Genomic DNA, 23,743 nt, shown 5'->3' on the forward strand with positions numbered 1-23,743 from the left:
GGTGCAAGGACATTTAGCTCGTTAGTGAGACTAGGTCTTTGTTTTAGGAGTTAGGATGGTACGAGAAGCCAACAGGGGAGTACATTGGAATGTGCGGATGATACTTTCAGCGGAGAAGGTGCCTGGGACCCAAGGTCAAGCTGACCATCGTTGGATGAATTACAAGTCTCACTGGAAAAGAACTGGAAGAAGATCTGGCTGAAGAGGTGTACCGAAGGGCGTGTTCTACGTTTTTGGGATTTTGAATTAGGGACAGTGCCCCGTGGGTTGAGCAGTTGAGGTTTAGATGGGAAGCTAGAAGGAGCATCTTAGAACGAGCTCTGACTAAGTAAATGTACTTCTTAGGAAGTCTTCACTTCTGACACCTTTTTATTCTCTTGCCTGGGGAAGGGAAATGCTAAGTAGGGATGTCACCTTAGAGATAGAGTAGGGAAAGACTAACTGATTTTCTTCTAGACTAATGATCCCTAATGTAGACATTGGTCTGACTATTGCATTTCTTATGCTTCTAGAGCTTGTTATTCTTTTTGTTTTGAGTTGTATGAGACTCTTACGTAGACTTGCATTTGTTTTAGTACCCATTTATCTTCTTCACCTTGTGCTAAGGTGTCTGTATGTGCAGTTATTTTTGGTTGTAATAAAATCCTATAAATTTTAGATTCGGAGTCAGTGGTCTTTCCTAAATGAGATTCGATTTTGTTAATTATGTATTGAGATTTGAATTTTCTCCCCTCCACACTATTTAGCAGATAAAAAGATCCTGGCGACCTGAGAGGATTCTTGGAGACAATCAGGTAGGCAAGAATCCGGTACTATCACCCATGTAGAGCAAAGATTGCACAAACATACTCAAATCCTGCCATACAATTGTGTTACTTTATATTGTCTTATGTTATGTGAAGTTTAGCTATGTCACGTCAACTAATTTTTGTTTGTGAATTTGATAACAGTGTAGCCAATAAAAGCTGGCAGTTTCAATGAAAAAGAAAATGTGAGGTAAGAAGCTAGAGTAAGTCAAGTAGTGCTAGAGAGTTCATCAACAGTCTTAAAGATTTCCTTTTGGTTTTAATAAAATTGAGTACTCTGGAAAATTAGTATTGAGAGGAAACCTGGCGTATAGCCTGCTTATAGGCTTTCAAGAAGGTCTTGTATTCAGTTTAATGGTTTGGTGGTATTTGTGCCACCACTGACTCTCAGCTTTTGCAGAAGTACATTTAAGTTTATAGAGAACATTTTTATACCAATAAGCAGATTCTATTCAAGATTTAATCAGTCTTTAGTAAATGGGTGAAAATGAGTGTAGCGGGCTGGAGACCTGTGTGCAGAATTCCCCAGATTTGAAAGAGGAATCCATTTTAAGTAAACCAGATTTGAAAATGCATTCGAAATAAAAACTAATCATCCAGTCAATGTTTTCTCCTATAAAGGATGAGCTTGTAGGTGAGGCACAGAGCCTTAGGAATTCACTATGATAGTGGCCTGTTCATCCGAACATGACAGTATGGACTGTCATAATGCCATTTTCAAATGAGATTATGTAGTATCTATGTTGGCAAAAGTTATGACATACTCAAGGTTCTGTCATTACTTTGGGGATGGAATGTGCATCTTTGGAAGGGTAGAGCGTTATGACTGTTATTCCCTGGAAGCTGTCTAGATGAGTAGTAATAAATACGACGTTCCTGCATCTAATCTGTGTTGTGGGTCACTTCAATTGGCGACTCGTTTGGGATTTAACTACTCATCTATATACCCATGCGTGTGAGATTTCCCGCTCTAAGAGACTACTATCTGCATTTTTTCTGTGGGACAGAAGAATCCAAATTAAACAAGTGACATGTCGGAGTCACTCGGAGGATTTTGTTAATTTTGCCGATGGGACATTCTGTCTCGGCTTTCACCGCTACGCTTAAAAACATGTGTATTGAGCTGGTTTCACTGCGAGAAAGGAATTTCTTGTTTAGCAGTGTCAGGCGGAATTTCTTTTGAGCGTCAGCGGTCTTTGATCCTTCGCCCTACCTGCGCTGTCAAAATTCGTAGTGTTGCTGCTGATCCGAGGTTTGCAAACTTGGTGTGTCCTTCTGTGGTGAGAGCTGCAGCTGAGCGAGCCGTTGGTCTTCACTGGTTCATGCCGGGAATCCATATGATGACGTGGGAGGTGTGATCGGGATGACGTGGCCACGTCTGCTACGCCCCCAAGAAATTCCTTGTGATTGAACGTCACAAGCGAGAGTGAAAAACGATCGGATTCGCTTCAGGAGTTCCAGTCAGTCAAGGAAGCGAAGAAATATTCAGTTATTCTGGCTCACCATTTGTCCCAGCTACATTTCTCAAAAACGAGGAGGATTGCTGGTTTTTGGTCATCAAAAAGGTACTGTTGGTTTTTTTTCAGCGAGCTTTTCTGCATTCAGCTCTACACATCAGTGCAACGTATATTTCTTCTATCTAAGAAACCTATCAGCATCGTGTGAGAGCCACCGTGTGGATATTTTTAGTAAAACGCTATGATAAATTGTGAACACAAATATCAATCTTCTATGGTGCAAGCTTAAATTCAGTATTTATTTTAATGTGTAGAACAGATTTAATGGTGAGTGGGAGAAAAATATTTGCAAAAGTACCAGTGTTGTGAAAGGAAGGGAAAGTTGGATCCACATTAAACTGCATAGTTTAGTTAAATTGTATTTTTAAACGAACTCAAATATCGCTCTTCTAGGGTGAAAGGTCAAGTTCAGTGACTATTTTAATTTATAGAGCAGATTCAATTGTGGGCGAGAGAAAAATATTTGCAAAAGAAAAAAAATTATCGGTGTTGTGAAAGGAAGGAAAAGTTGGGTCTACATTAACTGCATAGTTTGGTTAAATTGTATTGTTAAATGATGCAAAATGTACAGGCTCCCGCTCCTTTCTTACAGCTTCCAGGGGACCCACCAGTAGAGTGGAAAGTGTGGTACAGGGCATTTACTAAATATTTAGGAGCTATTGGTGGCCTTAGATGTAGCGCTGAACGCAAGAGGTTCGTTCTGGAACACAACCTTGGTTTTGAGGGTCAGGCAGTGTTAGAACACCTACCGTTACCTGAAGTAGCAGAGAGTGATGAACCATTGAATGAGTACGATCAAGCAATATCTATGTTAGAAAAACAATTTGATGTGGAAAAAAGCTTAGTAGTAGCCAGACACAAGTTTTTTACGAGGGAACAACAAGTTTCTGAAAGTATTGTATCGTATGTTGCTTCATTACGTATATTGACTTCTGAATGTGAGTTTGAAAGTTTTATGTCTCAGCTCATTAGAGACCAAATTGTGGTTCGATGTAGAGATAAAAAAGTTCAACAAAAGTTGTTAACATTGAAAAACCCTACTTTGGAAGAAACGGTCTCCATAGTCAAGAGTATAGAGTTATCTCAAATGTCATCAAATGAGCTTAGATCAGAGAAAGCAATGGTTGGGGTTGTCAATGAAGGGAAAAATGTTGCAGAAAATAATAGTGGGTCTGAGAAAAACACCAGTGAGTGTAAAGGGAAACTGCCTACAAATAGACAGGATAAAAAACAGTTTTATGCTCAAAAGAGGAATGTGTGTCCCAAGTGTGGTTTTCCTTCGCATTTCCCAAATTCGCGTATGTGCCCTGCTAGGAATGCTGCTTGTAGAAATTGTGGCAAACTAGATCATTTTTCTAAGGTGTGTACTGCTAGGAGAAATGTTAATGCTGTGTGGGAGGAGTGTGGGAAAATGGAAAGTGAAACAGAAGTTGTGAGTTCCATGAGTGATTTAATGCTTGTTGTCAAAGATGATTGTGAAGAGTGTGCAGATCCTATGGTTGATATAATAGTTGATGGAAAAAAGGTGAAATTACTTGCGGATTCAGGAGCACGTATGACGATGATTACGGAAGAGTTGTTTGGATCGGTGTGGGGCGATAAGCACCTTGAACCTCCTGATAGGAGTCCTGTATCATATGAAGGAAGGAAGATCCAGCTTAAGGGTTTTTTTGAAAGCACATTAGTTTTTAAAGAGAAATCCATAACTGGAAAGATCTATGTTGCCATAAAAGGGCTAAACATTTTAGGGTGGTATCACCAAGGTTTATTTGGAATGACCCTTAGACCAGGCACAAAGGAACCGGTGTCCATTGTCAGTGAGCCTACTAGCATTGAGGATTCTTCCAATGTGGGAAGAAAATTTCCCAAGGTTTTCTGTGACACACTAGGCTTAATAAAGGGTTTCAAACATCTTATCAAAGTAAAAGAGGGTGCTGTCCCAATTAAACATAAATTGCGAAATGTGCCTTTGAGTGTTAGGGACGATTTGACGAAAGAGTTGGGAAAAATGTGTAAATCAGGAGTGATTGAACCCATTGAGTCCTCTTTGTGGTTAAGTCCATTGGTGGTTACCAGGAAAAAAAATGGTAATCTCAGGGTCTGCATTGACTTGCGCTGTCTAAATAAAAATATTTGGGTGGACTCACACCCACTTCCCCGTATTGATGATATTGTAGCTAAGTTCCAAGGCTTTAAATGGTTTTCAAAGATAGATTTATCTTCGGCTTATCATCAAGTCGAACTGGATGTATCATCAAAGCATTTGACTGCGTTTGTGTCTCCATCTGGTACGTTCCAGTTCAAAAGAATGCCGTTTGGGTTAGCATCGGCGGCTTCCGTATTCCAGCGTATTATGGAAAAAGTCTTGATGGGAGTCAAAAACACTGTTGTTTTTCAAGACGACATTCTCGTGGCAGGGGTTTGCAGATCTGCACATGACAAAAGTTTATTTGAAGTCTTAAATAGATTACAAGAAAGGGGTATAGTGGGAAATTACAGTAAATGTGTTTTTTGTGTGGAGTCCATCGATTATCTTGGACATTGCATTTCTGGAAAGGGAATTCTGCCAAGAATAGGTTTGATAGAGTCTATTGTCAAGGTTCCTTCTCCTAAAACTAAAGAGCAAGTTTCTTCCTTTCTAGGAATGTGTGAATTTTATGCTAAATTCATTGCTAATTTTTCAGCAAGGACTGCCCATTTACGTGATCTCTTGAAGAGAGGTACAGTGTTTGTGTGGGATCAAAAATGTCAATTTGATTTTGACAATATTAAGAGTGAACTGGGCTCATGCAAAATTCTGACTCCATTTGATCCTTCTTTAGAAGCTATTGTATCGGTGGATGCAAGTCTGGATGGTCTTGGTGGAATGTTGACTCAAATGGAAGGTAATGTTGAACATACTGTTGGTTTTATCTCTCGATCTTTACGGCCCAGTGAAATTATTCTGTCATTGAGAGAGAACTTTTAGCTTGTTGTTGGGCGGTTGAGAGGTTTAAAAGTTTTCTGTGGGGTAGATCCTTTAAGTTAATGACGGATCACAAACCTCTTATTCCTATTCTTAATGGTGTGGTAGTGAAAGACCATACTCTTAGGATCACTAGATTGAGTTTGAAACTCCTTCAATATAATTTTGTTAGTGAACATATTCCTGGAGGGAAAAACATAAGACCAGATTTACTCTCTAGATTGCCTTTACCGGAGGTGAGGAGCGAAAGTACTGGAGAGGAAGATGAAGAATGTTTAATAGCAAGTATTGATGTGTGTAAAGAGGGGTGTTTCAAGGAGGAAGAGTGGCTTGATGCAATGCACTCTGATTCGGTTCTCAAAGAAGTGAGAAAATGTATCATTAATGGATGGCCTAAGGAGAAAAATCTAGACAGTGATTTGCAACCTTTTTCAAAAGTGGCTGATGAACTCTCTCTAGAAGGTGGTGAGATGATTCTACGGTGTGATAGATTTGTACCTCCTGTAAGCCTGAGAGATCGTATAATTAGGGCTGGACATGAGGGTCATCTTGGGCAAACATGCACAAAACGGAGAATTCGGTCGATTTATTGGTGGCCTTCGATGGATCGACATATAGAGGACATGGTGGAGAGGTGTTTTACTTGTTGTGCCAGTGACAAAATAATCAAGACTGTTTGTCCACCCAAAGTGAAAGTTGACCTACCGTCTGGACCTTAGATGAAGTTAGCACTGGATTTCATTGGGCCGTTTAATGTTCTGTCTAACAAATATAAATTCGCCTTGGTTATCGCAGATTACTACAGCAAATGGTGGGAGGTGTGTTTCATGTCTGATCCCAATACCAATGAAGTTATCAAGTGTTTGGAAAGCGTTTTTGCAAGGGAAGGTTTTCCAAAGGAGTTAGTGTCAGATAATGGGGTACAGTTTGTCTCCAAAGAGATGTCCAGTTTTTTTAATCAAGCTGGTTACATCCTGTGGAGGACGGAGAGTGAGATGGGAAAAGATAGCCAAATCCCAAATGGAGCTTGGTGACATGTACAGGGAGATCAATCCGCTTCTAAAGCAAGTATTAGACCCTGTTTCCGCGGGAAAAGATCCCCTTGACATGGATATTATAGGCTCCACCCACGCAGAGCTGTGTGCAACACTAGAGGGACACTTCCACCAGGGAACAAGGAGGCAAATACAAAAGTCCAGAGAGAGATTCCTCTGGTTCACTAAACCCTGCAGAGTGGCAAAGTTGTCACTCCTAGAAAATCTAAAAGGGGGGAATAAGACCTTGATTAAGGAGGCAAGGGGCCACTATAAGAAAATGATCACAGATGCCAAGAAAGAATGGGAGTATAAGAGATGGGAGGAAATTTCTACTTCATTAAAGAAAAGGGACTCCAAGGCTTTCTGGAATCTGGTTAAATCCGGCTCCTCTGCTTCCCAAGTAGCCGTCCAACCTAATCTAGGGGAAGATGTATGGCGCCGGCATTTTCAAGCCCTTTACGCCAGTAACTCTATAGGCCAAGAAAACCATGAACATCCACCTAGGCAAGCCCTTTCCTTGATCACGGGTGATAACGATTTATGTTCACTAGGTGAGGTTGAATTGGCGCTGAATAAAGTCCTTCCAAATAAGGCACCCGGTCTAGATAGAATACCAGGCGACCTGTACAAGAGCGAACGGGTTGTATGGGTTCCCTACCTACAGAATCTTTTTAATGCTATTTTATTAGGAATGCCACCGCCCCATACCTGGGCTGGGGCTGAGATCATCCCGATACACAAAAAGGGCTCGCCCCTAGACCCGGCAAACTACAGGCTGATCAGCCTAATAGACGTGGCACAGAAGATTTTTGCACGTGTTCTATTGGGGAGGCTCCAAGCTTGGATGGAAGAGTCCAACATTTTGACTCCTCTACAAGTGGGCTTTAGAGCTAAAATGTCAACCATAGATCAACTCTTCAGATTCCAGTTGATATATTGGAAAACGATCAAACTGGAAGGAGGTAGCCTCTACCTATCTTTTGTTGACCTAAAGTCCGCTTTTGATATGGTAGATCGATCCCAGCTATGGGACCTTCTGAAGGGGATGGGCATTCCTCCACACCTATGCCACAACATGGAAATCCTACATAAAAACACCTATGCTAGGGTAAGGTTTGGCCAAAATGGTGAATTAACATCTCCTTTCCCTGTTGAAAGAGGTGTGAGGCAGGGCTGTGTGCTGGCACCGACCCTCTTCTCCCTTTTTCTAAACGGCCTTGTGGAAGAACTGCTTGCCCTAACAGATATTGATGCACCTAGGCTATCAGGTAGGAAAATACCAGCATTAATGTTTGCAGACGATACTCTGCTCTTGTCTAAGACAGCAATGGGTATGGAAAGAGTTTTGGAGGGTTTTGCATCATTTTGTAGGAATAGGAACCTGGTTATTAATGTCAACAAAACCAAATACATGGTTCTGCATGCTGATACCACAAATTGTCCCATCCCAAAGCTGGACGATTTACCGTTGGAGCGTGTATCGGTCTTTGACTATCTGGGGCTTACACTAAGTAATAATATGGACTGGGGACCCCAGATTCTGAAGGCCAATTTGAAATTGGCCCAAATCTCTGGGGGAATCTTGAAGATGTATCGGGATAGCCCGATAAAATTAATTGGTCCGCTTGTAGAGGTTTACAGGGTACAGGCAAGAGGTGCGGCGACCTATGGCGCTGAGCTTTGGGGCCATAGTGCTGTCCAGTCCTTAGCTAAGTCAGAAAACCATTTTATGAGACAACTTTTAGCTTTACCTAAAAGCACCCCCCTACAACCTCTGAGGATGGACCTGGGAATTCAGCCAATAGTCGATCTGGTTGCTTCCCGACCGGTTATGTATTGGCGCTGTTTGTGGAGCACACCAGAACTTAATATCTTCAGGGAGGAATTAAAATCAATTATGATACTCCCAGGGGCTGGTTCCATTTCATGGCTCGCTTATATTAAAAAGTTTTTAGGTGAAATTGGTAGGGAGGACCTATGGCATAACCCAGAGGCTTGTGTCTCCCTTCCAAAAAAACAGCTGGCAATAATGATTGAGGATCATAAATTGACCCAAATATTACGTTCTGATCCGGATGCTAATTTGACCTCTGTATTTCTTGAAATGAAACTAAGCTACAGCTTTGAGCCCGCACTTGATATGATTCAACCTTTGCTTGCCAAGAAACTCTATATACAATTCAGGCATGGTTCCCTACCCTTATTCTGTAGGACGAATAAATGGGTAGGCTCAACAAATCGTGTTTGCCCAGGGTGTAGCTCGAACGAGGAATCAGAGGTCCATGTGTTATTCTTTTGTAAGGCCTACAAAAACCCACGTAAAAAATGGATTATTCAATTAGCGAAAAACATTGGGGTAAGCAATTACAGAGACCTATATAGGGTAATGAAATCTGATACCTCCCCCCTATTTGTCACAGTTACTGCGAAATACCTCTTTTCCATGTGGGTAACAAGAAAACATTTAGTACTGTAACGCCTTCTTCTTTTTATATTTTAAGTCGTGTTTACTTTTTTTTGTGCTAAACATCTTATATCTTTTTAGGAATACTTAACGAACTAAATTATTGTTTTATGAGAGGTTTTAAAGATTATTGAGTGTACATGTAGAATCTTTTTAAATGTGATGTCTGCACTTTTATGGTATTTTTACCGAAATAAAGTTTTCTGACTGACTGACTGGTATTATTCATCGGCGAGTGGCTCTTTACCACCCACAAGGGAATGGTTTCATTGAGCGCATGAATCGAATTTTGGTGGATTGTGTGCAATGGGCGATTGCTGGAAATATCGATGTCAAAAGAGCGGTACAGAGTATGTTATGGGCTCATCGTACCACACCGGGAACTGAGTTTAGCAAAAGTCCGTTTGAACTGTTGAGAGGGAGAGTTGCTACGTTCAGTATGTGTCCGGCTTGGATGAGACAGTGGGGACTATCGTCCACGTCATATGCATTATTCTCTCAGGAAAGAACGAAGAGAGACATGCATTCTCTTGTTCATGAGAAAACTAAGGTGGAAAAAAGTAATTTCGGTCAATTAAAGACAAAGTTTTCACAAAGAAGGGTGGTCCCATAAGATTAAGGAGGGAGATTGGGTTAAGATTAGGAATCCTCATAATGTACATAAAGGTCTTTCAAAATTTAGTCAACCTATGTGTGTTGATGCTGTTGCACGTTATGCTGTGAGAGTAAAAGGGAGGAATTGGTGGAATGTGTCCAGGATCTATAGAATACCTGATAAAGTTGTACATCAGATGGGTCTGAAACTCAATTTTGATCATGTTACAACTAAACCAGCATTTGATGAGAAGGAGATGGTATTGAGGGGAAAGGGTTCAACCAGCAATGGTGAACCTCAAAATATGCCTACTCCTTTGGTGAGGAAGAGTAGCCGTAGAAGATCGGTTCCCAAACGTATGGACTTAAGAAATGTATTTGCAAGGCTAAACTTCAAAACATGTACACTCCTTTAGTGAGGATGAGTAGGAGACGTGTTCCCAAATGTATGGACATTTGAAATGTATTTGCTGTTCTAGTATTTTCTCTTATATTCTGTATGTTTTTATATTCCATTTATTATTTTCTTTAGTTTTATAGTCTGTTTATTTATGCTTATAGGCAATTTTGTATTAGTTGTTTTAGGGTATTACCCAACTCAAATGTTTCTGTGAGGAAGGGAGATGTTGTAGTATCTATGTTGGCAAAGGTTATGACATACTCAAGGTTCTGTCATTATCTTGGGGATGGAATGTGCATCTTTGGAAGACTGTTATTCCCTGGAAGCTGTCTAGATGAGTAGTAATAAATACGACGTTCCTGCATCTAATCTGTGTTGTGGGTCACTTCAGATTACTAAATCAAACAGCTAACCTGCTATATGAGTAGTGACCTTAGAATGTAGTTGCAAGTAGTATGAATGAAACAGAGTAAATTCTTGAATACATATGACCTGGTAGTTGATCAGATGTAAGTTCAAATCTCCTAAGCTGTAGGGAAAGTTTGAGACCTATTAAAAGAGGTTATAACTTCACCAAAATCTGAAATAGTACACTAAACGACAAGAACATGTAAGACGAGAAATAATATATATATCAATTGGCAAGATGTCTGACTAGGAGGTAGAAAGAATAGATTTAATAAAGATAGGAATGTTGCCAACACTTTTTTTTGCCTCTCTGGTTAAAGCAGAAAACTAGGGGGAAGGGCTTTGATAAGTTAGGCACCAATCACTCTTTTAACATGGTCTTTGTGATGCATATTATGTCGAAGGTGTTATGGACCATGAGATTGAGGTGGAGTATTTAGGTACAGAACTAGAATCAAGAAATTGAACCTTCAGGAATTAAGAGCTGCTCAAAGAAGTTTGGATGCCAAGACTTACCATGCTGTTACTAATAATTAAAAACACAGTGGTTCGCGGTAGACTTATTTCAGTACAAACATTTCTCAGTCCGAGAATGCATAATACATCCAAATGTAAATTTCTTAACAAAGTTAAGACATACTGAACCAATGCCAAAGCATTTATTTATAAATAATACAGTACTCAGTATTTAGAGTGCTCCAAATAGTGATCACGCTGTGCAAGAACAGTCCGTAGGTAAGAGGTGACAGTCCGTAGGTAAGAGGTGGGTACACATAACAAGACCCATGACTCTGGACTACTGATTTTTTTTCACTATAGAGGGTCAGTGAATCTATCTATTGTCTATATTTGATAGTGTATTGAACTCTATGGCAACTACGAGGTCATTATCAGGATATGAGTTTTAAGAGCATTGTGGTCTGGAATAAAATCAAGGCACAGTATTACGCATAAAATGATATAGAATGGGTTGGTTGAGGATAATAAGGAAGTAAATCAGAAAAGAATTAGATATTTACTAGGGCCTTAATAGCCATGATAAATAAGAAGAGAATGCAGGGTGCATGATCAACTGCACTTTCAAGATATTGAATCTATAAATCAATGGGCTCACCCAGTAGATAATTTCAGTCAATCAGATGTGGTAGGGTGTGGGGATCCATAATGAATAATAGGAGACAATTGGCAGAACTGTGTGACAATGAAACAATGTGCCAAAATGGTAAGTGAAGCAAATACTTACAACTGCACCAGTCGGATAATGATTCTAAATCAATATATAATGGGATGTTAGTAATAATCCACAGCAGTGTGGGATAGTAGACAAGATTCTGGCTTCCTTCTTAGGTCTTAATCTTGAAGTTAGAGGGAAGGCGGTGAAGAAAAGGAAGTATCTGACTGTGAGTACAGAGTAGCTGTCCAAAGATTTAGCAGTATAGCTACTCGAATTTCAAACAGTGCCACAAAGTAATAGCAGAGTACCTAATACCATGTATCGGGCTGACCAGTATTGGGAGCAAAGTCAAAATGCAGGAAGGGCCGGGACCGAATCCCCATTCATTTTACTTTTGCTGCAATGCCAAAATGCGAGGATGATTGAATGGATCATGTGTAAGGGTATGAGCAGGGATCATTAGGCACATCTGCGTGAAAATGCTAGATCGCGCCCGGATACAGGAGAAACTCCTACCAGGAAGGAGCCAACCAGGGAGGAAGATGATTATACAAGGGATCGTAAAGCCAATTAATACCAGCCTGACTGTGAGCAAAAAACATTGAATGCATAGTCAATACTTCTACAATGATGAGAACCATGAAAAGTACATGGACTTCAAAAAGATACAATCCTGGCTCTTCCTGTGGTTTGCATTTGCTCCCAATACCTGTCAGATCAACAAAATACAGAGCACAATTGCATATTGTACAAGTAGTCATTGTAGTATCAAAACAAAGAACAAACCAATAGAACAATTAATAATAAAAAATAATAAAAATGTAGAAAGATATAGCCAAAATGATTCCAAAGGAAGGATTCCAAGGCGTAAGCCAACAAGTGAAACCTAGTTCAACTTAGTGGTACTGCATAAGATATTAAAAAAGTGAAACTTAGACATGTTTGGAGGCCTGGCAACAGTGCTTAATTTGTAAAATATTAAGTGCAGTTGCTCAAAATCTTTTAGGAGGCCCCACCCACTTTCCCGGCTCTGCCTGCTTCCTCCAGAGGCTCCACCCACTTCCTTTATTGGTTTCACCCACATCCACAAGCCTCAATACATCATAGCCGCCTCTTCACATCTTGAGTTCCGCAAGAAGCTGAAGACCTGGCTCTTCACATAAGCACCTCCGGGACCTCACACCTACACAGCTGCCCAAGTGCCTGGATACACTCTCGGGTGATTAGTGTGATACACAAATTAATATATCATAACATAATGTAACATATGGGAAGCTTATGACAACAACTTAAAAGTGAACTCAAATTAGAGAATGTGTGTAATTCTCAAAGGAAATGTCATTAGAGGACTTGAGGCAGCTTTGCAAACTAAATAGAATGTGCTTGTACCGTGGTTTTTAAAAGATAGGAAGGGATGAAGGAAGAAATACATTAAAGAAGGCAGCAACAAATTCAGACAGGAAGGGGAGTACTGAAGTGAGGAAATATATGAGTAACGGATGAAAGAAGGAAGAAATAAGAAAATAATGTGAAAGGATGAAATGAAGGAATAGAGGGAGAAACTAACTGAATGATGTGTGATGGATGAATGGAAAGAAGAAAGGAAAGGAGCAAGATAAGCATAAGGAAGAGTTGACGATAAGAAAGGAAGAAATTAAAGAAGAGGTGAAGGAAGGAGGAGGAAAAAAAGAAAGTAAGGAAAGAATGGAGAAAGAAGGAATAAATGCACCAAGGGAGGAAGGATGGGGATTGAATGAGGGTGCGAGGAAGCAAGAATGGAATGAGGGTGTAAGGAAGCAAAAAATGAGCATGCGCTGGCACGCGCGCATGCACAGTTTTCCCAGAGTCGGCGCAGAAGAGGAGGAGGGCAGCCCGGGGACGCCGCAGCCAAGGTAAGTGGTTTTTCTTTACCTTAAACTCTTTTTATTTAAGTTTTAATCAATTGTTAATAGGGGGGGTGGGAGGCAGGGGTTGGCCAACTCCACTCCGCCGCGGAGTGTGCCGAGATTTGCCTACTCTGTGTTCCCCGCGGAACGTGGAGTAGGCAATTCTCCGCACACTCTGCGGGTGGAGCGGAGGTCTCCGCCCCGGGGTTAACGTGCACACCGTAGTTAGTGGTGGGCCATGAGCACTTTGAATGCACCATTAGAGACCACTCCAGGTCAGTGCTGATAAAAATGCATGCTTCCCATTCTTTTAATTTCAGAAAGGCAGGGCAGAAAAATAATACTTCCACAGATTTAATTTTCATAGCATCCTGCTATCAACCCATACTATGAGACCCAAGCGCAACCATCATCCGGATTTAACAAGGCAATCAATTAGGGTGCCCAGATTTTCAAAAGGAAAAACCGGGACAGGCACAGACGTAGAAATAGGACTAAATGTCCCATTACATCTCAGGGCATCAGAGGTGATGCCAACAACTATAACCATCTCCCTCCAAATCCCTTCTCCAAATACAGAGAATGATTGGAATAAATACCTCAAAGGCTTATCGGCAAACCACTCTGCTCTCCCTTTATTCATTTCCCTCCAACAAGGGCACGTAATCCTTTGGGTGACCTGAGAAATCCTAGAAGATGCAACTCCCTGCTGCAGAGTTGACATCCTGTCCTGGACTGATTGTCAGAGACATCCAGAGCCAACCGATCCATCCTTGAGACCCAATACCGTTTGACCACCATCATACCCGAATACTGCATATTGGAAAAATCTGACACTTTAAAAATTGCATTTAAATCATTAACGACGTCTGTTGAACAATGTTTTTTTCGTTCTTTTCCAGCATATACATACCGTCAGAATAATAGCCAAATACATCACAATTCAATAATCTTGCTCAAAACAATATACATATTAATTATTGATTTAAAAAAAAAAAAACGGATGGAAAGGGAGGAAGAAGAAATACCTTACAATTCTTTGCTACCATGTCCGGGACGTCTGGTTACCCAGGTGAGGTTTATATTATGCCCATAGAAGGTGAGAACCCAGAAACGGTTCTTCTTCATTGTTCCAGAGGATGCTGTCGTACAATAACCTCCATGACAGTTCTGAATTATAGAGTGCTCTCCGGTGCTTTCTCGGCGTAGAAACACAAAATGATGGTGTCCCCAGCAGAATGTGATGAGGGGCCCCAGAGTCTCGCATATGTCACAAATATGCAGTAAATGGCTGAGGTCGACTTAGACTATGAAAATTTAGTGTGAGAAACCCCTCTTCCGCCTCCAACGTGCAGTATCATATGGTGTGCATATTGCATGTTTAAGTGAAAAGGGAAACTGGACATATTTCAAAACAACACCCAACGTTGAGGCGGTGTCATTACATTTTAACCGTGACGCAGAATGAGGACCAAGTGCAGGGCAAGAGATATCGAGTGAAAGGACAGCGGTGGCCCCTACAATAAATCTGAAGCGCAGGCCCTCAGCACGGGAGACAGGAGATTAGAAGAACGTGCCTAAATACCAGATAGTTAAGTTATCTATTTTTTGTGCGTGAGGCTCTTGTTGCTTTTGTGAAGCAAGTAAATGTAATATATCAAAATTATACCTGTATTGACGGCACCGGTGCTCGTATATTTTCACTCATGCTGGACGTTGTAAATTGTAAAATGTTTATGAACAGTCCTGCACACTTCCAGCCTGCCGTGCCCCAGCTCAGCCAAAAGCCCGGCCCGCCCTCAGCCATTTTTCAACGGAAATGAATCAATACCCTGTGAAAGGCAGGTGCGATCTGCTCACGAAGTGACATCACTAACATCAGAACTTTTTATTGTCGAACGAAAAGATAGAAGTTACTACCATTTTTCAGAAATACTGGAACAAAAATTATTATAAAGTAGAATATACAATCGACTTAAGGGGCTTCTCCGAAGAAATTCTTCGAAAACAACTTGAAGTAAGCATACCACATATAGATATTCTCACACTATAAATAATTTAACTTGAGTGAACCTGTAGGTCTATAGCCCGTAAACTCTGTTGTTTCATCTACAGAATTCACTACGTTGCAGCATGATGAATAAGTAGCAATTTTCTACTAGAAATATTGGAATGAAAAGTTAAAACAAAAGGTAACGTGGTTACAATACAGCCACCTTTCTTAGCAAATATTCATTACCGGCTAATAATGACGTATTGTTTAATGGCACTTTGTAGAATTTAATGTTGCGCCCTCTATGAATTTAGTAAAGAGATAAAAAAAACATGAAGCAGACTATATATACTTAATATACCATTTAGGACAAGAAGACAGTTTAATCTATAGAACTCACTGTTGGGTCCATTTAAAATCAAGTATTTGAATTTTCTACTTATGTAACAATATCTATGTACCGATTGAATATATTAGAGTCTCAGTAGGTTTCTGCTCTATCATTTCAGTATTTCTCGGAAACAATTCTTTTAGCTACAATTAAATAAGCATTTCACCCAATGGAATCTTTCTCCTCAAGTAAGTGGAGTGTTTATACTCATTTATATAAGTTCAGAAGCCATATCACACCTAATGACTGTTGTCGTCCGATATAAGGTGGATACCTATATGGGGACAATTCATAATTGTCTATTGAGTTAGAGTCTACATAGTAACGGGGTCCTATGTAACCAGAGTAATCTTTGAATATGATATAATATATGTCTGGGATATGATAATCATACAAACAGAATGACAAGGAGCTCTTTGTAACTCCACTAGAGCCCATAAGATAAAAAATCTTTTTCCAATTTGTTCTTTTATCTCTCTTTTTCTCTTTATCTGTTTTTCTTTTTCTCAACTTTCATCATCAATCTTTTTATTCTTTTATGTCTTGTATTATACACATTCACGTGTTTTGAAATGTATTTTTTTGTATATAATATGCAGTAAATGTAAATAGGCATGGTTTATGTATATATTTTAAATAGGTTACATATATTTATATTTGTGTTTGTGAAATATAATGTGAACTATGTGTTGCTTTTGAAGCTGCCAATATATTGACACCACAACATAAATAATAGACTGTTATAAAACATTGAAAATTGAATCATATATTGTTAATAGACAGATATTATAATATAAAATGGATATCATTATACAATTTTTTGATATTGAACTCTATCTTGTGAACATGTTTAAATGAAACTATTGTACCGTGACAATTATTAAGGATATATTATATGTGTTTCTTAAGAGCAATGACATATATCAGATAATCGAGGTGCATGTACTGAATATTAATAAGTAACCATTTTGTTATTTATATAATTTCTTTTATATTTCATTTAGTTTTTGTGCAATAGACGGTTTCTGATGAAGGCAGCAGTGCCGAAATGCACGTAGTTCCCATTCTACCACTTGCCATCATCCAGCTGTTATCTTTTTCATGTTTCGACCAAAATAATAATCATTAGATATCCTTATACTGATGTTCTAATTGGAAATATAAAGCTGAAATGTCCTATGGATCTAATCATGTTGGTCTATATATGAACAGTTTGAACTTGTTGAATATGGTTTCAGCAAAAAATACTTAAATGAATGAGCTAATTAAGCTATTTATATAGGAAAACAAAAGCAAACGAGGAAGGTGCACCAGTAAAGAAAGTCCCGAAAAATCGTTTTTTCGCCTTGAAGAAGTTTCGTTGTGGAACGAAACGCGTTGGCTGGTTCTTATCTTTTGAAACTAGAAGAAAATAAAAAGGATATACTTAAGAATACCTGCTTGGATTGGGACTTTCTTTACTGGTGCACCTTCCTCGTTTGCTTTTGTTTTCCTCATCTGACCCCCAGTGGAGTTGTTCTACGGCGTACTCCGGAACACTTGTGCACAGGAACATATACCATCTTGAGACTTTGGGATTTTAAGTGCTAAGCCAGTAGTCAGCCGTAGTTCTGTTTGTTCTAAGCTATTTATATAATTTATATAAAAAAAAATAAAACTAAAAACAAAATTTATTTTGGATCTTTCTATTTGTGTATATCATTTATTATGGTTACTGATTTGTTTGCACCTAGATTATGCTCTAATTAAATAGAAGCTTGCTATTGGTTTTTTCACATAAAGATCACTAACGTGATGACCACGCTCTTTCACTTTCAGTATGCCTGGACCAGGGTGGGACTGCCTATGAAACATACCAGGCTGCAGCCACAGAACAGGAGAGCAGGACATTTTTATAATTACCGGACCATCGATCTGCCGGAGGAGAAAAATCACATAGACCCAGCCCGGTGAAATAAGTGTTGATGCTGAGCACCGGAAAGCTCTGGCACAAATTAAGCACTGCCTGCCAATCAGCATTATAAGGATGGGCAGGGAGATTGTTCTTTGTGTTGGTGTGTACCATAAGGCACTTCGCTGAGTGTAGTTGGGCAGCATTCTTAGCCTCTGGATGTATTTGGGTGGGGATGGCCATAGATAGGCTCCCCCTTTGAAACACTGATTGTGTGCATCTAACACAGAGGCCGTGTTATGAAGTCCCTGCACATCAAAAGTGAGAGATCAGGTGGACAGAACCAACCATGCATTAAGAGAGTTGAAATAAATATGAAGTAATGACCTAAGGAAGCAGAACTGGAGTCCAGCCGCTCCTAGTGAGAGGTGTTTGAGTCAATCATCGTACTTACTGGGCAATAAAAATGAATTCAATAAAATAACAAAGCACCTCACAACTGTGCAAGCATTAAACATCATTCAAAACTAAAAATGATATATATGGCCCGCATTAATTCCCATAATTACACAGCAGCAGGGGACTGGAAAAAATAAATTTACATTTTAAATAAAAACATGGTCTACAACTAGCAGGCTATGCCACAAACACCCCAAGGACAATAGTAACAAAATATCGGTATAATTAGTAATAACTATCTGTGAGCTAAAATGAGCGTTAAGACCCAACGAAGATTAGAAAGCTGGAATCCATCCCTTCAGTTCCAAGTTTCAAAGCTTATCACTCTTTTCTGTCATCACCTTTATTGTAGAAGAGTTTGAGGACAAACTGTATATCATTATTGTTGGTGTGAAGGGTTACAGTCTGAGAGAATAGTAAATTATGCACTGATTTTACAAATGTATTGAACAATCATAGGAACAACCATGGGTACAGTTGTGCTCCAAAAGTGTACTTACTTAAGGAGAGCGAAAACATTGCCCAGAATGATCTTGACTTCCTTATTTTCTGCAAATGATGCAACCATTTAACTGATACTTCTTTACCCCGATCACCTACTTTGTTCTCTACATGAAATACTGTAGTCAAGGGTATTGAAAGCTTCTGAGGGGTATAAGAGTATTGCGCAAGTTGGCCTGGCATTTGCTGGTCACTAGTTATAGTGGCCACCTTGCACCAGTCCAATTCGACTCTTATGGTAGATAGGTTTAAGACAATCTTTTAAAGAAAGCTATAGTAGTGGTAGCTGTGTAGAGCAGCCTTCAGGCTAAGTCTCAGAGGAATGTAAAGCAGCTTGTTTTACCTTATAATCTCTTGAATTACCAAATGAAAGGACACCACACAGGTATATATATCAAATATATATGTATTTATTTCTAGACACACTCTACTAATCTCTTTATGAGATTAGAAGCCAGGAACACATTCAAATATCAATGTTTCACAATAAGTTAAGCACAAATATGGCTGGGGCCCTAGGGGCGTACCAGACCATATACTAAAAAAGAGGTTTAGGAAAGTCGACTTGCAGATTGACAAGGCCTAGGGCCTGTAGAATCGCTGGGGCTTCACTAATGCAGTAAAAGCAGGTAAGTAACAGACCCACGGGAGACACATGCAGTGTGAGAACACAGCCGCGGGTTCCCTATTGATTACAATGGAGCAAGTCGCAGTTTGATTTTTTAAAGTTTTAGGGTACTTCGAGGAAGTCTACAAGCAAGCCACTTACAAAGTAATTTGAGGGCCAACACACACTAGGCCACCGGAGTGCACGAGTTACCTCACCCAGGGAAGCCGGGTGCATAGGTGTCTTTTGTTGTCGGGTCGCATCCCTGTTTTCTATGAAGACCAAAGAAGATTTGCTGCTTGCGAAGACTGAAGAAGTGTCCAGTGGAATCCATGGCTGGATTCAAGATGCTGATGACCTGAAAATTGATGGGGCAGTGTTCATAGTCACTTGCCAGTGACCCGGGGCCAGGAAGATGGATGCCCACGGAAGTCGGTTGATTTCAGGTGATCAAGGGTGTTTTGATTCTTCGCTCACGAGGTCCAGGAGAGATTGACGATGACCAGAAGCTGGATTCGGAGTGTCCCACAAAGTCTGCAGCTGACTGCGGTGTCAGAAACTGGATTGGAGCCAGCAAGCCTTGGCAACAGCAAGTTTTCTGGAAAATGAATTTAGTCAATGGTGCAGACCAGCAAGGTCTGAGGGATCCACCCAGCAAGGGTGAGACAGGACAGGCCTGGAGCAACCAGGGGAGCACTTTGAGTTGATAAGAAAGTCTTCGGGGGACCCACAAGCCAACGGGCAAGGGATCGCAAAGATGCCTCTTGAGGAAATGCTTCACAGGAGCCCACGGTCACTCGGGATGGGGTGGGCCTCTGATTTTCACTGCAAAACCTGCTGGATGCTTGGGCCACAAGTGGTCAAAAGCACAAGTTCATAGAACATTGTGAAGGGGTTGCACTCGACAATAGTGCACGGTTCCCAGGTATTGCGGTTTCTCATCACTCGTGGGGTCCACTCACCTCAGCTATGCTGGGGACTCACAATGGTCGTCGAGAAGTCACGAAATCCACTTCCAGGGCTGCAGGGACTTTGGACTCTGGTGGGAGCGGGAAAGTTTGCGACCATTGATTAGAGTTTTTGGTGCCTGCCAAGCAGGGGAGTCACTCCTTGACTCCAAGGGAGATTTTTCTGTCTTCCAAAGGTAGTGGAACGTCGAAGGGCCAGGATTCTTCTTTGTAGAGTGTCATCCAGGGTTATCTACTTTACAATGGCAAGGTTTCCTATCTTATACTGAAGATAGGGGAGGGACTAGCTCTAGGACCACTCCTCTGAGAAGGTCAGGATAGGGGGTGGTTACACCCACTTCGCTTTGTCCAGTTTCGCGCAAGAACAGGGACAGGTAGCCCCTGAACCAGTTTGAGCTGGCATATGCACAGAGGAGCCTACTGCTACCCCAGTGCAGGACTTCAAAGCACTCTAGAAGTTAACCCACCCAGCCCCAATACACTAAATCCTGTCTGGAAGGTAGTGACACCTCCCTGTGACAGGATGCCTATTGTTGGGCCTCCTCCACTGCGAGTTTCAGTCAGCAGCAGAAGGGCAGCCCAGTGTCTGTGCTGGTGGCATCCATTTTGTGATGTCAGGGCTCTTTCAGATTTCTACCGTGTTACCACAGTAGATACATGCCGTCCCCTCTAGAAGGGTGGGATCATACTCCCACACATGTTACTGGTGTGGGGGTATGATTCCAAGTTGTTTGACACCAAACACGACATGTTTTGATGCAGTCATTCCAAAGTTAGCATTTACCGGTAGGTTATAATGCACTTAAGAGTATATGGTTTAACCGCATCCACAAACAGCCTCAAGGAATAGACCCTGCCAGCTGCAGAGGGGTCCTGCTCATGCAGAGGCACTCCCTCACATTGTAAACCAAGCACCCAGCCCTCAGGATTGCTAGGGCCTGCCATAGGGGTGGCTGATAGGTTTATATGTGTGTGTATGGTGAGATATAGGAACCTATACCTTAATGTGGAGTGCTAACACTACCTCACCCAGGCTGCAGTAGCAGGCCTGTGGTATCAGATTTAGTCTGCTCCCCAGGGGTGGCATAATACATGCTTCAGCCCCTGGTAGGCCTGTGAAGTGCCTTTGCCCTAGGTACCTAAGGTACCATATACTAGGGGCTCATAAGGTACCACAGTATCCAATCACCAGTGCATCTAATATGCACACCAAGTCGTTTAGAGAGAACAGAGAGACTGTGGCCCTGATTAGCAGGGAGCCAGGCAGACTATAGCCAGAAACCAGTATATACATCAGAAAAAAAGTGGGGGCAACATAAGTGCAGATCCTACTCTCCTACAAGTATCAAGAGAGCTGAGCCCTATTTGTACATAATGTCAAAGATGGACATTCCAACAAGCAACATTGACTCAGCGTCTGTCCATAATTTAAAGTCAGATTGGAAGGAGCCCAGATGGTTACCTGATTCATTCATCATTCAAAATGTGAATTACATTTTTACAAGCAAATGTGAGGGAGTTGACCCACTGTTCCTCTTTCTATGTGATGTGTTTTATTTGCGTATGCTCTGGCAAACAGATAAAGGAGTGTCTTGCAAAACCTAACAAGTGAGTTCTTTGTTTTATGAACCTTGGTGAATTCATTTGAAGCAATAAATAACTATAACAAAACAAATAACAATTAATGAACAGATTTTTCAAGAGAAAGTGGAAAACACTTTCCCATATGAATGCGTACCTTTGTGTAATCACTAGCAAGAAATCCCTGCTGGAAGCCGCTGAACATTGTCAAAGGAATCAGGAGACATTGCCGTTTATCTTTCAGTTGCCGAAAGGTAGCCATAAAAGACATGCATATGGTCAGATTTTGGTCTTCCTTTTCATGACCTTCTGTGAGATTAATTTGATCCAGAAATAGAGCAACTAGAAGCACAGCAAGCACACCACAGCCTGCAAAGCAAATACCAGAACATTGATGAGCAAAGTCTATTTGAGATGTCAAATATCAGATGTAATAAAACAAACAGTACACGTGGATGTTTTAGCTAGTTTGAAACATATAGTACATCAGCTGTGGGACATACAGACTCTGTACGTCCCAGTACCCAAAATGGAGTACTACCACTGACCTCATAAAAATAGCCTCCTTTATTACAGTACATTCTACATAATTATCATACTTATTTGTTGTTGTGCCTATGACATTTCCTATTTAAATTTTGGGTTACCATTCTGTGATATACCTTTTGTTTTCAAACACTCCCTCAGATGGATTAAAAAATTCTTAAAATACTAATGAAGAACTGTGTTTGAAATATTATAAGCAGGAAAATAGTAACGCTATATGTACAAAATGAAACAATTAATTTAGATTCACTATCTGGCTGTAGAAAATAAGTAAAGGAAACCAGTTGACTTTTAAATTCATTTGAAAGAGGGATGTTGTATTTGGAAAGTGCTCTTATAGACACATAAATGTGTTTTTGCCCAGATTTTAAAGTATGTGTCAGTGTTACATAATTTGCCTAATTTCTCTGTGATCAACTTTTTAGTTCAGAGTTATCTGTGAGGTCTGATCATTTTTTTAAATTAATTCCCAAATTAAATTACATGTTTAGGTTTACAGCCTTATTCTGAGAAACCAGTTCCCATATTGTTTGTTTCAATTACAAATTTTTCATTTGAACTGCAGTTTGTCCTTGTCTTAAGTATTCTCCTTGATGAATACAATAGGTTAGTAATCTATGGTCTCAAAACCTTGCTTGAAGTACAGAATTAGCTGAGTTTTCCTTATGGTATAGGGAGCTTTCAATCTGACCATGTGCTAACTATCATCTATAAACCTCAACTGGGTTATTGACAACTGCATAAAATAAAATAACATGTTTTCACTTTGCAAGAAAAAAAGGTAACTTTGATGTGTCTTCAAGGTATGTGAATCTACAGACTTCAATAGACTGCACTGAGGGGGAGTTTGTGTATGTGCCACACAATTCTGTATTTAACTTTCTTACTGGCATGTGTTCTAATTGGAATGCAACAACCCAGCAGTTGTAAACATTATATCAGCAGGTTGATGTTTTGTAAACACTGGCACCATATTTTATGTTAACTGATACTAATCGCATTTCAAAGTATTCACTGCCATAAGAGCTCAGTCAACCATGCAATTGCTAAGCAGTGCTGGGGAAATTAAGGTTGATGCATGCTATGCCCCGGTTACAGGTGGATAATGTACACGGTGAAATGGCCACAGGTGGCAACTCTGTTTATTCAAGCACTACTTTCTGACATTCTAGTGAAACAATGATAGCAAAGTATTTCTCAAAGGAATCTTGGAATAGCTCTTGTTACTTTGGTTAAATGACATAACTTTGGCTAAGACAAAGTTAGCTTGATATTGAATGAGGGGCGAAGGGCATAATCCTTCAAGCAGAGCCTTCAGCATCTTCTCATTTTAGTCTGTTCTACTAACACCATTGGGAAAAGTTTGAACCGGCTGAATACAGGGGAGAAAACGTCTGATTAATTAAAATCATTAAGGTTCCAGGAACTGGATGGAAAGTGTAGAAATTATCTGTGGTTTGCAGAGAAAAAAGCAGTTTCTTAGCAATTCTTTAATCGCCTAAGAATTATAGCACACCTCATACAGCATGGTTCCATCCAGGATATTTCCAAAAAA

General features: G+C 40.3%; 1 protein-coding gene across 2 annotated transcripts in view; it reads right to left on the reverse strand.

Moving 5' to 3' along the window:
- LOC146817886 (N-acetylglucosamine transporter UNC93A-like) overlaps window positions 1–23,743 on the reverse strand; it is a 174,724-nt gene that overhangs the window by 34,338 nt on the left and 116,643 nt on the right. For both annotated transcript variants that reach the window (XM_085611373.1, XM_085611374.1), the window contains one exon: window positions 21,800–22,011. In XM_085611373.1, coding sequence (XP_085467499.1) covers window positions 21,800–22,011 — 212 coding nt within the window. The remainder of the gene's footprint in view (window positions 1–21,799; window positions 22,012–23,743) is intronic.

The sequence above is a fragment of the Triturus cristatus genome, chromosome 6 (assembly GCF_964204655.1).
Source record: "Triturus cristatus chromosome 6, aTriCri1.1, whole genome shotgun sequence".
NCBI classification, from domain to species: domain Eukaryota; kingdom Metazoa; phylum Chordata; class Amphibia; order Caudata; family Salamandridae; genus Triturus; species Triturus cristatus.